We start from the raw sequence: 15,144 nt of genomic DNA on the forward strand, positions 1-15,144 counted from the left end.
GAAAAGTAATGTAACTAGTAGTGTAACTAATTACTGTTGCCAGAAAGTAATAAGTAATATTACTTTTGAAAGGACTAACTAGTAATGAGTAGCCTAATATATTGCATTTTTGAGTAACTAGCCCAACACTGTTGAAAAGTACGTGAATCAGAAATGTCAACAAATAATTTGACTGTGTAGACCAGGGGTAGGCAACGTCGGTCCTGGAGTGCCGATATTCTGCAGAGTTTAGCTCCAACCCTGAAAAAATCCTCACCTGCCTGTAGCCTCCAAGTAGGTCTCTGCAGGAAAGTAATGGGAGTTACCAGATCGGGGCGTTTTTAGACTATGTTTCCTGATTGGCTGACGTCGTAGTGACGGTACGTTTAGGGGCGGGGTTAGGTAAGGGAGCTCATTTTGATTGCATGATTGAGAAACATCTGCAGTTTGAAAACACCCACAAATTCAGAAACGCCCGCTTTTGCTCTGCAGAGACCTCAATCTCGTAGTTTTAGCAATCTTGAAGACCTTAATTAGCTTGTTCAGGGGTGTTTGATTAGGGTTAGAGCTAAACTCTGCAGGACATCGGCACTCCAGGACCGACGTTGCCTACCCCTGGTGTAGACTGTATAACAGTTCCATCAACACACTTACAAAATAGATGTGGCTTTAACGAAAAATTAAATTTAGAATTGCCAGAAACAGGAAAGGGACTTTGTTTACCATAAATGCAAAAAAATAGGTTCTAAACGACGTTTGTATAAATTGTGATGGTTATACCAAAATGAACATGGGGACACATGAAAAAATTATACACAGACATGTGCCCACATGTGGCTTACTGAAACGTTCATAGCACGCTGGGGAAAACGGGACGACGTAAAAACAGTTGAAACAGTTTTAAACCAGTTAATTGAATCGAATTGTTCGAAAGAACCGATTCGCTTAAATGATTCGGACTTCCCATCACTAGTCTGTGTGCAGATGTCTCATTACGTTACCAGAAACACGCCGTAAAATACGTTATAGAAACGATTTTCCTTAATAACATCGATCAGCGTGAAATATTCGTTTAATACAAAAGTAGTAATGGATAAATGTGACAAAATGATACCGGTGCCGCTAGATGCGGAACTACTGACAGCAGAAATCGAAAAGCATGTTGAGCCTGTCCTTGGATCAGTTCTTTCAAACTAAATTCTGTTTAAACTAGCAGCAGGACTACAGCCACAGAGCTGTTCCCGGATCAGCCATAAACACCCGAGGCTGTAGCACGCACATTGATGATGTCATTCGCCGAGAACAACAGCAGCCTCTCTCTCACAGGGATTCTCAACACAGCTTAGCCGCTTAGTTTACGCTAAAGTGCTGACCAATTCTCTCTAATTAAAACGCTGTTTTGAATTAAGAGCTCAGTCAGACCATAACGATTGTTTGAGTTAAATTATTTCACTGAGCGAACTTTAGAACAAGATATTTCACAGCTATCGCTAAAAGATGTCAGGCCGCGGTGACAAGCTAACGACGCGCTACTAACTTACTGGCTTTGCAAGTTTGTATATTTTGGTTTTGGAAAAATTACACGACTTATTTCTTCCACCAGCCTCTCTGAGCAAAGCGTTACAGTGTGTTTGCCTATAATATTAACTTGACATCTCAGAAATCTGCTAGTATGTTAAAGATAAGTTATCATAAGTGTTTCCACATCGTGTACTAATTTAAGTTAGAAATATATTAATTGCACACTGATTAACTTAGACGTTAAAATGTTTTATTACTGAATACGTTTTATGCGTAAGATGCTTTGTCCTGTTACACATTAAAATGACGTTTAATTTTGGAGAAAATTTTGGGGATTTCTTTCTCGAATTGAATCAGTTACAGTGGTGCCTAAGTTAAATTAATCATTCAGAGCGGATCTTTTAAATACAAATCGCAGACTGCATAACTTGCACACATTAAAATGTTTTAGTACTGCATTTGTTTTATACATTTACTGTTGAGAAGCTCTGTCTTGTTGCACATTAGAAACATTTTGTTTTGAAACGAAATGTTTTTAATAAAATACTTAATCCAGTTCACAAAACCGGTGTGAAAGATTTCCTTCATGAATCGAATTGAATCAATTACAGCGGTTCTTGAGTGCAACTTTCTGACATAAATCGCATAATGAAGAACTTGCAGACAATGTTTACTGTTGAGATGCACATAATAAATGACATTGTGTTTTCTGTAAGGTGCAGTCAAACGTCTCTCAGTGAGAGAGCAAGACAAAAGGATGATCTTAAAGATTTAATCAAGCACTGACAACATGCCTCAACGGAAGAGAGCCCTTGTTCCCATTAATACAAGGAGAAGGGTTAGAGCTGATGAAGATTGCTTCCCTTTCAACTCCCTACCGGTGGAATGTCAGCTCCATGTGCTCTCATTCCTCAGTGAGGTGGACAAATGCAACTCTGCCCTTGTGTGTGCGAGCTGGAGCTGCTTAGTGCGCTCTGGGAAGCTCTGGAGAGTTGCAGACTATTCCCACCGTGGGGTGTTTCATCTGGGCCAGGAGGGTCTGCTCGTTTCCAACAGAGAGTTTGAGCGCTGGAAGGCTTGGGTTCACCATTACACCCATCATCTTATATCCCGTGGGGCTAGTTTGCTCACTCTGAAGGCCAGTTTTGATCTAGGAGACCAGTGCAATAAATGGGTAGAGCTCCTGTCGCACCTTCTAGAGAACGTGCATTGCCGGGATCTCAGTCATTTAGACTTGAACTGGACATTTACCCTGCTGGAACCTCTTGACCTTCGTGTCCACACCAGTTCTAGTTCTCATCAAGACAATATTACCAAGATGGACCACTTTCAGATTCTCCTGGCCAGACTCGTCCACAGCTGTCCCAGGATTACCAAAATGCGCCTGCACTTCGACTGGTCCGAAACATCAGTTGCGCTGATCACTCGGTTTCAACACCTCCGTATCTTAGAATTGAAGTACTTTTGGGTATTCAAAGGGGTCAGTCCGAACACTTTACAGATGCTGACGAAATCGCTGCCTAATCTAAAATCCCTCATGCTCCATGTTCTTGTTCCACTGCGAAATCTAGGCATCTCGTACACCCTTGAATCCCTTTCGCTCGAGTTCCTAGATGTGTCGCCCAGTCGAGGTCTGGTCTTCTCCTGCCTCAACCTCCCAGCGCTACGAGAGCTGCGGGCGAATAAGATCGTTCGGGGCATTACTCTGGACCGCCGGACTCGACTACAGATACAGAGCCGATGGCCCTGCTTGTATCAGGTCTTACATGAAGGGACGCCCAAACTTCAGGCCCTTAACAATGAAAGACTCCTTCCCAACTGGAAAGAGCAAAGTTACAGAGAGCTGACGTCAATCCTCCAGCAGTCTTGCTACTGTCTTCAGCATTTAGACAGTTGGCTTTGGTGAAGTCGAGACTTAAACAATTACAGGCCACACATAACGGCCTAAAGGGACACCACCACATCCTGAAGAAAATTATGTAGGAAAATTAGTATAAATATAATCGGATAACACACTTCTGCTGATCCTCTATAAGTAAAAATATTTAAAGCTGTAATTTAATTATACGTCAGCCACCCCTTGCTAGCAAATAATTGGATTAAGTTCAATATATATCCAGATTCTTAACTATACAATTATGCTTCAAAAGAGTTTCGGCTTGTGTTGTGCTATGAAGGGTTATGTTCCAGGCTGAAGAGTGTGTGCATTTTTTAGGAGCTTAGGTGAATTCAGGAAAATTGTTCTATTGTACAAAGAGGAGGATAAAGCAGATTGTGGCTTGAGTGTGGATCACTTCGACAATAACTTTAATTCCTTATAGCATTTCAGTCCTTGTGTGTTTCAGTAGGAGTCATAAAAAAAACGGGTTTTTGCCATTATTTTGTGTGTATTTTTGTCTTGAACTAGATTTTATTTCAGTGTTTTCAGCTATCCGTGACCAAAAGTTATAACATTCCTGATAATCTATATTTGAGACAGTTAAGATGGCAATTTAATTTTAATCTTTCTTTCATAAACTGGAATTTCAATAGACAGATTTTTTTTTTTTATCAAGCCTAGGATTGGGTATTTTAAGTATTTTTACATAAGTGAAAATTTTGCGTTGCATCTTCATGTTTATCCATATTTTGGGCAAATGTCTTACATAATATAATTAAAAGGACAGTTATTACGTTTAGGAATTTCTAAAGTAATGAGAGTAAAACCTGAACTGCTAAGACATTCTTGACATTTTGAGGTATCAGCTGACCAATGAATAAGCATAGATTGACTGAGATCAGATGCTCAGCATTCATGCTAAGCATTAACATATACCTTAAAGACACACTCTAAAAAATGCTGGGTTAAATACAACCCAGTGCTGGGTAAAATAGGGACAAACCCAGGAATTGGGTTGTTTTGACCCAGCGGTTGGGTTAAATGTTTAACCAACCTTCTGGGTAGTAACCCAACCGCTGGGTCAAAACAACCCAATTGCTGGGTTTGTCCCTATTTTACCCAGCACTGGGTTGTATTTAACCCAGCATTTTTTAGAGTGCATAGTGTGCCTTTAATGACGTTTGTGACCCATGGAGTTTTTTCTTTGATTTTATGAAATTAAAATATTGCCTTTAGCCTCAAACCAATCGACCAATCATGTAATTTATTTTACGTGCACATACGTTGTTTTTTTTCTTTGACTTGCAGCTGCATTTCCTAGTAAACAACCCAAAGGGTGAAAATATGATTTGAATGCAATATCTCAAGCTCATCCACAGGATGGCACCATTTTCTTTTCTAGCTGTTGTGTTTCTTTCTTGCCATCCCTAAAAGCAGCAGTCTGCAGTGGTGCCGTGATAAATGAATTCTGTGCACAGGCTGGAATTGAAACAGCTAAAATAAATTGATATGATTTTACTTAATATGTGTGCCGTTTTGTTTGTTTTTAAAAATTCATTTTTTTTTAATTCAAAACTTTGTGCTACAAAATGGTCCACTGTCACTTTCGGTTCCTTCCCATCAGTGTTAACATATAAATGCTATTTTTGTAAGTTCACTTTAAGATAATTCTGAATTGTTATTTAGTCGACTTCAGTCTGTTTCAAATAGGCAGATTTAAACCAAAATGGTTTGATTTCCAACATCATGTAGATTTTAAAGGACAGCAGTCTTTTTATATTCTGAATAGGGTGAAAGTTTTAATAGTCTTATCTATTTTTATTATAAATGGCTAAGAGATTTGGTTTTGAGATTTGCCAAAGAGTACAGTTAAGTGTTATTAAATTATTATATATCTATGTCTATAAAAAGTAGATTCCACAGGACCAAATACGACCAAACAGTACTTTTCTTAAAAAGTTTAGAATAAAACTGAAAGGAGGGGAAAGTAGGGACATCTTAAAAAATATTAAGCATGAGAGTCCCCTCCTCTAACTCTAAAGAAAACACACTACAAGTTTCACACAAAGACATACTGATATAGAAGTAGAAAAGTCTCAGAAACCAGTCAATTAATGTTTTTTTTTTGTTTTTGTTTTTTGGTGTCATCAGAGGATTCTGGAAACGTTTCTGGGCAGCAAGAAGGTCCCAAACAGCTGGATGTCTCATCACTGAGGTCTGAAGGTCTCTGGCAGAACATAAGGACTCAAGGATATCAGCTTGGGTCCGTTGATTACTAAAAATGTACTTTAACATCTGATGAATCTCTTTTTTCAGCATCAAAGCTCTCTTTTGTGTGTGTTTTTTCTCTGACCATTAACTACTTGATAGATATTAAAACTGATTCCAGATGTGGGGCAAAGTGTGACGGGACACAGTACGTGAAATACCATCATATTTGTTTGTTTCTGGCTCATCCAGGCTGGTTAATGTATAATCTCGAAATGCGTGGTCTCTTCTAGGCGTGGTATAGGTGCTTGACGCCTTTAGCAGTACATATATTGTGAAGGTCTGCGAGAGGGTACAGAGTCTAATAACATAGAGCAGGTTCGCCTAGCTCAATTCATTCTTGGAGGTTTCTCAGAAGGATCCGAAATGGCCAAAGGAACTGGCATGTCCAAGGCCTTGGCTGTCGGCGTTGGGGTCCTCACAGTTTCTTCTGTTTGTGGTTTAGTGATGATGGCTGTGATGTACAAAATTCAAATAGATAAATTCCCTCCGGTGAGTCCACCGACTCCAACTAAACCTCCGGTTATTCCAACAGGACTTCCACCGACTCTCAGACTTCCTGACAATTTGATTCCTGAGAGCTACAAAGTCTTAATTCAACCGTACCTTTACGCAGTGATACCTAATAACTACACAAACCAATCCTTTGCTTTCACGGGAGAGTCAACTGTAAGAGTAAAGTGTATGATAGTCTCCAAGAGCATCTTTCTTCACGCTCAGGACCTAAATGTGACAACCGTGGAAGTGAGAAAATCTGATTCAGATGAGAAATTACCAGTGAGTGGATATAAAATTCATCACAATGAAACTAATTTCCTCGAGATCCAACTCAAGGATGCAATGTCTGGAAATGAGACCTACTATGATATTATCACCAAATTCGAAGGGGAACTTTTTGACTGCTTGGATGGGTTTTATGTGAGCGGGTACACAGAGAAGGTAAAAGCCGAGGAAGAGGAGGAGGAAGACGAGGATCAAGAGAGGTAAAGACTCCTAATATTAGGAAATCTAGTTGCTTTTAATAAAAACATATTTATTAACTAGTATAATGTATTTTTTATTTCATTTATATTTTACTTTTATATTTTTGTCTTTCAAAATATGTTTTCAGTTCAGTTAAAAACACCCATAGGAACTTCACTGACACCTCATATATTTGCATGTATTTGGCTTCACAAATAGTTTTTCAAATTTATTCTCTAAAGTTTTTCTTTATCATATTCACCATGGATCTCTGTCCAAGAAACGGTTTATTGTAAGAAGCCTTCAGAGATTTTTGTTGCTCGTTTCATCACTTAGTTGTTGTTTTTACAAATGGATATCACGTTTTATGACAAACAACATAAATCCAGAACATTTGAATTCAATTACTATTGTTCATTTATATTTACTGTTTTGCATAAAAATGTCTCCACAAACAGTTTCCTCCTGAGATTTGTGTTGCACATTTCTTCTCTAAAACGATCAAATCCTCACTTCGCTGTTGTTTTTACATGTGGATATCACACAATTCTTTATGACAAATAACATGAATCCAGACAATTAAACTGAATTACTGTTGTTCATTTTTATTTGCTTATGTTTTGCATAAAAATGTCTCCGCAAACAGATTATTCGCCACCAGTCTGCTGCAACCCACAAATGCCAGGAAAGTGTTTCCGTGCTTTGATGAGCCAGCGCTGAAGGCTGTGTTTCAAATTACTATTATCCACAGACCCCACACTGTTGCCCTGTCCAATGGAATAGGAGGTTAGGATCCTTACTAGTTATTATTAGACTTGATCATGTCACAATCTCACTGTTCTGATAATAATGAAAGATGATTTCATATAGATATTTCGTCCTCCTGTCTATAGAGATAACAATACATATCAGAGCAGCAAACAGCAGCGGGCTCAACACCTGCAAAGGACGTAAACTAAAAAAATCAAGGTATTTGTGTACAGTACATAACTTCTATTTTTGTTTTATCATTAGAGGCACATCAGACAGAAATAGATGGAGAAGAATGGATTATGACTACATTTAAAGAGACCCCCATCATGTCAACTTATTCATTGGCCTTCACTGTATCTGATTTTAAATCTAAAACGAGACATTCCGGTACAAAAATAAATGTATGTTTCTTTATTTTTAATTGAAGGCACTTGAGTGCCTGCTTATTTATTTATTTATTTTGAACATTTCACAAATAATGAATATGTATTTCCAAGATACATGCTCGGGGGGATGCTATTTATGCTGGCCATGCTGACTACGCACTTGAAGTTACAGAGAAGATTCTGATTCGCTATCAGGATATATTTGGATTGAAATACCCACTAACAAAAATAGGTGAGTCAATGGAGAAGAACCCCACTCACTATTTCAATGTGGATTAATTTAATTCTTGCATTAATACATGTGGTTGGAGTTTAACATGTATTTAAATTATAGTTCAGCCAAAAATTAAAATAATTTATTCATCCTCATATTGTTCCAAACCTGTATGGTTTCATTTTTTAGGGAATACATTTTTTTTTTAATTCTTAGTATTTTTATATCCATATACTGTAAGTTAAATGGAGTCCAAGGTTGTTTCAGAAATGAAAAAAAAAAGTAATTCGGGTTTGGAACAACACGAAGTGTCAGTAAATGACAGAATTTTCATTTTTGTGTGAACTGTCCTAAATTGAACAGGTACAAGCTAAAACGAGAGCATACAAACTCAAGCTTCACAAGAAAAATTTGTTTTATTACAGACCAGATTGCTTTGCCAGACATCAGTGTTGGAGCAATGGAAAACTGGGGTTTCATTTCATATCAGGAGTCAGGTCTGCTGTATGATAAATATACAGCATCGACCTTTGATCAAGAACGGGTGGCCACTCTGATTGCTCGTGAATTAGCACATCAGGTAAACAGTCAAATATTAATGATAATGTATTATTCATCACTGACTAAAGGTTACATTAAGCTAGATATTTCAGTGAATGTCATTGTTAACCTAGATGTGCAGTAATTGAAACCTTACAAAAAATCAGATGTACATTGTCTGGATGTTACGGTGGTATTGATTAAGTGGTAAATTAACACAGGTTTTCTTTTTTTAATACATTTTTTATTAAGTGTTACAGAAAATAGTTATAACAGACATACATCAATAGGAATAAAGTGCAACACACTAAATTTTCCTAATTTTAAATGCCATCCCACCCACCCACAGCGACCATCAAAAAAAAACAAAAAACTTTCCACTCCCTCTGCATCACATTAGGTACAATCACAAATAGTCTATAACAAAAATAATTACATAAACTTCACAAGGCAAATACAGTGTAAAGACATTTAAAACATGTCACTTTAACAAGTCCTTAGTTTTAGATATTGCCCTTATCCAAGCTGAAATCGTTTTTTGAGTGGCACCGTGCATCCTAGCCACTGATAGCTCCATGTTTGCAGTGTCCAGGAAGGGAATACCTCCAGTGTGACCAAGCTAAAGAGTGTGGAGGTTGCCAACGTAAGGCAAGCATTTTCTTAGCTGCAGTTAATCCAGAGAATAACCATTTGTTCTGAGACAGAGAGAAACTGAAAGATGAGTCATCATTTAAAAGCAAAGGCTTAGGACAGCATGATATATCGACTTCCAGTATGTCCTTCAGAGTCGTAGATACCTGTTTCCCGAAATGATTAACTTCAGGGCAATCCCAAAACTACGTCTATAGGTGCCTATAGAGTTTCCTGCGCAGAAATTACAATTGGAAGATGAAGAAAGCTTCATTAAATATTGTTTCCTAGGAGTGAGATACATCCTATGAACCATTTTGTATAGTTGATGATTAGGATTTTTTGAAACAAGTTTAAGATTGGCCCATATTGAATCATCAAAAGATATCGTCAATGCTGTCTTCTGTATCCGTATCATATAAATCTCTATACCAGATGTCCAAAATTGGTAACTGTTTATAGGACTGGCTTCTAAAAACAACAAATACAATGAAGATACTATACCATTCGTAAATTAGCACAGTTTGACAAATTCTATTTCATGCTGAAGTGTGAATAAAAAAAATGACCATAGCTCCATCAAAAAATCCCCAATAAATAACATGACATTTTAACTGCCCATGTACATAATAAAATAGTAAGAAAATATATAGGGAACTTTTTCTTTTCATTTTGATTAGCCTGTTTATTTTGCTATTATTTAGTTAATTGTATTTTATTTTTTGCCTTCTGCAGTGTATTTTCTTTGCTGTAAATCTACTGAACAGTTTTTACATAGATCATCCGCTAGCTGTTAAGAGCCCATAAATCTTTAGCAAAATCATCTTTACATTTCATACCTGTGCTTAATTTCAGTGGTTTGGAAACCTTGTTACCATGCATTGGTGGAATGACCTATGGCTGAATGAAGGATTTGCCACATACATGTCATACATTGGGGTGCAAGCTGATGGCTGGGACTTAGTATGTTTTTGTTTATTTTAGAATAATGATTTTAACAATACACCCTGGTGAATTCTTCATTTTTTTCACTTGTTGACTTCTACAATCTGACCATAAATTCATTAAATTAAAGCTTGCATCCTCCAACCTCCTCTGATGATATGATTAATTTGTGTTTTCAGAGAGATCTAATTGTTCTCAGAGAAACCCAGACTGCCTTTCAAGTGGATTCCTTAAACTCTTCCCATCCTCTCAGTTTGCAGGAAAATGATATTCAAACTTTCTCTGAGATCACAGAACTTTTTGATGACATCACCTACAGCAAGGTTGGCATCAGTATACATTTGGGATGTTGATAAGCTTAATTAACAAAAATGTTACAATACAATATCGCACAATATTATAATGTATAAAACAATCCTTTAGGATTATAAGAAACTTTCAAGCTCTGTACATGTTTTAGGGTGCTGCTGTGTTGAGAATGCTGGCCACATTCATGACAGAGGACGCATTTATGAAAGGAATCAAGGTAAGCCAAAATGGGGAAAAATGTATATATAATAATTAATATTTTTAAAATATATATAATGTTGAAATAGCTTATTTTAATCCCCAACTCAACTATATCATATATACATATTTTATATATATTATAAAACCATATTAATAACCATATTTAAAAAATGTATTTTTTTAAACTTAGGACCTTTCACGGTATACTACGGTTTCCATAGCATAATTTATGCTTTTATGTATTAGACTATTTTTATGCATTTATTTTTGAAGATTTGAAGGTATGGTCTGGACTGACGGCCTAATTACTATTTGTATGTATTTTAGATGTATCTTGCCAAGTTCGAGTACACGAACACTGTGTACAAAGATCTTTTGAAATGCTTGCAAGAGGTAAATTAAGGACCTATATTCTATTTTCAAGTTGAAATGATATGATAAGATAATGACAAATATTTCCCACAATGATCAGGAGACAAAAGAAGATGTGGAAGGCTTCATGAGCACATGGATTGAGCAAGTGGGGTATCCAGTAATCACCATTATTACCCAGACAGGGGAGACTTCTCAAGAACACTTTTTACTAAAGCAAACACAGGGCCATGAGTGAGTTTCAAGAATCAAATTGCTGTTTACAATAGTATCATATTATTGAATTATTTAACATGGCACTGGATTTAAACTACTATCAAACAAAAAAGCTATAAGTAGCTTCCTTAGCCAAACAAACTTTTATTGATTCATTCAAATATTGCTTATTTTCTTCCTAACAGTATTGCATGGCAAGTTCACATCAGATACATTAAGGACAGAGATCTTACAGAGAAAAACGATATGCTGAAAGTAAAAGGTCCAGGTAAGGAACAAATAAACATTAAAGCATCATTTCGAATAATAAAAATGAAACCTGGCAAAACAACAGGCATAAATCTGCAGTCACTGTTAGTTGTGATTAACCCTGCTGCTCATTCCTGCATCCCTCCTTACAGTCCGAAGGCCACACTTTCAACTTCAAGACAAAGATGAGTGGGTCCTCGCAAACGTCAACTGCGCTGGCTTTTTCCGTGTCAACTACGATGAAGAAAACTGGAATAAGCTTCGTATGCAACTTGAAAGAAATCATCATGTGAGTATCTTTAAAGAAATATTAGTATCCCTTCAAATCAAATATTGAACGGGAACGTAGACGCGAACGCTTGGCCAACACGCGGTCTGGTTCTGGACATCGTAAAAATAATTCATGTGACATCAGCAAAGAAAACTAAAATAATGACTTTATTCAACAATTTCTTCTCTTCCATGTCAGTCTTCGACGTGCATTCAAATTGTTGAATAAAGTGGTTATTTTTGTTTTCTCATGGACTATTTTAACAATGTCCTAACTACCTTTCTGGGCCTTGAACGTGTCAGTTGCGTTGCTGTCTATGCAGGGTCAGAAAGCTTTGGATTTCATCAAAAATATCTTAATTTTTGTTCCGAAGATGAACGAAGGTCTCACAGGTTTGGAAGGACATGAGTGTGACTAATTCATCTTTAGGTGAACTTACCCTTTAAATGCCTTAAACTGGCTTTTAAATGAGCCTGACTGGCACTAAGCAGGCTTTTGAAGACCGCTGTCACATTTGAATACTTTCTAGTTTTTAAATAACGAGCAGATTTTTGATACCAAGTGGCCAAAATGTGGAAAACTTTTTTGTAGATTTTGCAGTCGGTTGTTATTTGGCATGGGGCCACCCTGGCCACCTGTGATCACGTACTTGCGTAAAGTAGGTTTTGTCATTAATACTGATGTGATCAAAAGTGGCTTAAAATCTAATTAATCTATCTTTAGGTCATTCCAATCATCAACCGAGGGCAACTAATTGATGACGCTTTTAATATTGCAAGGTAATTTTTCAGTTGACCAATGTTGTAAAGAATTATTTGGCTCGCTGTGATTTGTTGCTGCATATTAACTGATCATTTCTGTATAGGGCTCATCGCCTAAACGTCACTATTGCACTAAGTCTAACCAAGTACCTAGTAAATGATACCGAGTATATTCCATGGGAGTCAGCACTGAAAAACCTGGATCATTTAATCCTTATGTTTGATCGCTCTGAGGTCTACGGTCCGATAACGGTGAGCATAAGGACACAGTCTCCTGAATATGTGCATAACAGTGAAAATTGTGATACTCAGCATTAACTGTACAATTCTATGTCTAGAAATACCTACGCAATCTAATCACAGGACTATATGACCACTTTGAGGAGTACACAATAAATGGAACCGTTCCTGAGAAACACACTGACCAGTAAGCAGCATTTTTGTCTTGCTTTATATATATTTTGTTGGACATCTAGCAATCATTATTTATTTTGTTTCCCCTTCAGGTATAACCAGGTAAATGCTATTTCAGTAGCCTGCAGCAATGGCCTTACTAAGTGCATAACAATGGCTAGAAGTCTATTCAAAGATTATAAAAATGGCACCAATGAGTGAGTTGCGCCTTTAAGTTTAAATTAAATTACTGTCAATTACAGTTCTACAATATAGATAAATTAGATTGACTTGAATGATCTTTTTACATTTAGCATTCATCCGAATTTGAGGAAAGCAATCTACTGCAGTGCAATAGCTAGCGGTGATGAGTATGATTGGGAATTTGCTTGGATAGAATACCAAAGAGCCACGGTCGCTGCCGAGAAAGACAAACTAAGATACGCCTTATCATGCACCAAAGAAATCTGGCTGCTCAACAGGTCAGTGCAGAGATATAAGCTTTATATCATCTCAACGACCCATTTTGTGTACTTCATACTCACTATTGACGTTTGTAATACCACAGATATCTTCAGTACACTCTTGACCCTTCAAAGATAAGAAAGATGGATATGTTCTCTACCATAAACTACATTGCCAAAAACGTCGCCGGCCAGCCTCTCGCTTGGGATTTCGTCCGTGAGCACTGGTCCTACATCACCCAAGAGTAAGTTATGATTTTTACATTTATTTAAAGTCACCAATGAAATCAAAATTGAAAATTCTTATTTTTTGAATGGAATACTGTAGTGTTTATTATAAATAATTTATCCGTGCACTTCATTATTTTTTTTTAATTCATGTGCCCTCGTAATCTTTAATCAAAAACGTTAACCTCCCCTCCCCCTCAAAACGACGACTCTATTCTTCCGGTCACGAGCTATGGCGCAAGGGCGGAGCTATCTGGAACTGCCAGCAGCTGCAGTGACATCAGTGACGTTTGGAATTTTGTTTTTTGGAAATTGAAATTGGAATTCTCCATTTTGTTAGCAACGCCCCAACTTCCAACGATCCAATCAATTCCCGAAGGACGAAATCAAGTCCCGCCCTCTCATTTCAGATGCCGTTTCACTTGGATATACGTCACAGCAGAGAAGAAAAGACAATCGCAACTTCCATTTCATGCCGACTTTAAATTCAATGAATGGAAACTAGAGAGGCAAATGAAATCACCATTAAGTTCTTGTGCAAATGACTCATTCTGCAAACATTAGGATGTTCAGTTAAAAAAAGCCAATGATGAATTATAAAATGTAAATCTCGTAAACTCTGGCGGGAATAACTACAGCAATCAGGAAGTTGTAACACCAAAGTAACATAAAAGAATCAAAGATCAGGAGCAATTCAGGGTCCAAAGGCTGCCTTCAGCTATAAATGAATGATAGTCCTAATTGTCTTAAAGGTTTTATCACAGTTGCTTGGAAACCATAAATATATGGACATATGGCTAACAATCATCTCCTTTGGGCAGGTATGGAGCGGGAGTCGTGTCTTTAGGCAGTCTGTTAGATGCTGTGACGAAAAGGTTCTCCACGGACGTCGAACGTGAAGAGGTGCTCTTTCATTCTTCTAGTTATTGTAAAAGTGTAATAGTTGACAATGTCTCAATCTGTAATTGTGTTTCCACCATTGATCTTACACAAACCCAAATTGTCTCTACACAGCTGAAGCAGCTTCAGAGGGAGCAGGAAGAGAAAAACCAGGGCCTTGCAGCTCGAGCTTTGGAGCAGGTCATTGAAAGGACAGAGGCCAATATTAAGTGGGTGAAAGAAAATAAGCAGATTGTTAAGGACTGGTTCATTGGAGAGCTGTAGGATCTTTTAGTTTTTGTAGGCCTGCACAATCAGAGTATACTCAGTGGAGCCAATACAATCAAAAACAGATGTAAAGGTGTTTCACAATGAAAGCAACCCCCTCCTGTGGTTCTGAGATGGTTTTGAACAAAAGACCACTTTCACTGGAGAATTATTCAAGCTTTAGAAGGGAAGAACAAAGAATGTGCCATTTTAAAATGGCTACATAACACATTCCCTATGCTATGTTGAGTAGTTAATGCCAAATCTATTGTGTATATTAGAGAAAAGGCCAAGAATGAATGTTGTGGGCCGCTTAATTTATTGCCTTTACTATAATTTAGTTGATATTACTGACTAAGTATTGTTTACAATGATGAAATCACATCTAAGCACATTAAAAAAAGCACAGTATGCCATTCGTTTTATTTGTATAGTTTAATTTAATTAAAATACATA

At 37.2% G+C, this 15,144-nt stretch overlaps 2 protein-coding genes across 2 annotated transcripts; both read left to right on the forward strand.

The window, feature by feature from the left end:
* The first annotated feature begins 2,219 nt into the window (after window positions 1–2,219).
* LOC107694948 (uncharacterized) lies at window positions 2,220–5,777 on the forward strand. The gene is made up of 2 exons (XM_016494672.1): window positions 2,220–3,479; window positions 5,531–5,777. The coding sequence occupies exon 1, from the start codon at window positions 2,291–2,293 to the stop codon at window positions 3,404–3,406; it is 1,116 nt and encodes a 371-aa protein (XP_016350158.1). The 5' UTR covers window positions 2,220–2,290; the 3' UTR covers window positions 3,407–3,479; window positions 5,531–5,777.
* Window positions 5,778–5,853: 76 nt separating this feature from the next.
* anpeplb (alanyl (membrane) aminopeptidase-like b) lies at window positions 5,854–15,097 on the forward strand. Its single transcript, XM_016494673.1, has 20 exons — window positions 5,854–6,630; window positions 7,257–7,396; window positions 7,625–7,764; window positions 7,861–7,981; window positions 8,389–8,543; window positions 9,989–10,096; window positions 10,258–10,401; window positions 10,539–10,604; window positions 10,916–10,981; window positions 11,061–11,194; window positions 11,362–11,444; window positions 11,578–11,714; window positions 12,420–12,475; window positions 12,562–12,709; window positions 12,796–12,884; window positions 12,964–13,068; window positions 13,165–13,332; window positions 13,419–13,559; window positions 14,364–14,445; window positions 14,557–15,097. Exons 1-20 carry the CDS (start codon window positions 6,014–6,016, stop codon window positions 14,704–14,706), a joined length of 2,850 nt encoding a protein of 949 aa, XP_016350159.1. The 5' UTR covers window positions 5,854–6,013; the 3' UTR covers window positions 14,707–15,097.
* The last annotated feature ends 47 nt before the right edge of the window (window positions 15,098–15,144 follow it).

The sequence above is a fragment of the Sinocyclocheilus anshuiensis genome, unplaced genomic scaffold (genome assembly GCF_001515605.1).
Source record: "Sinocyclocheilus anshuiensis isolate Anshui unplaced genomic scaffold, SAMN03320099.WGS_v1.1 scaffold286, whole genome shotgun sequence".
Classification (NCBI taxonomy): domain Eukaryota; kingdom Metazoa; phylum Chordata; class Actinopteri; order Cypriniformes; family Cyprinidae; genus Sinocyclocheilus; species Sinocyclocheilus anshuiensis.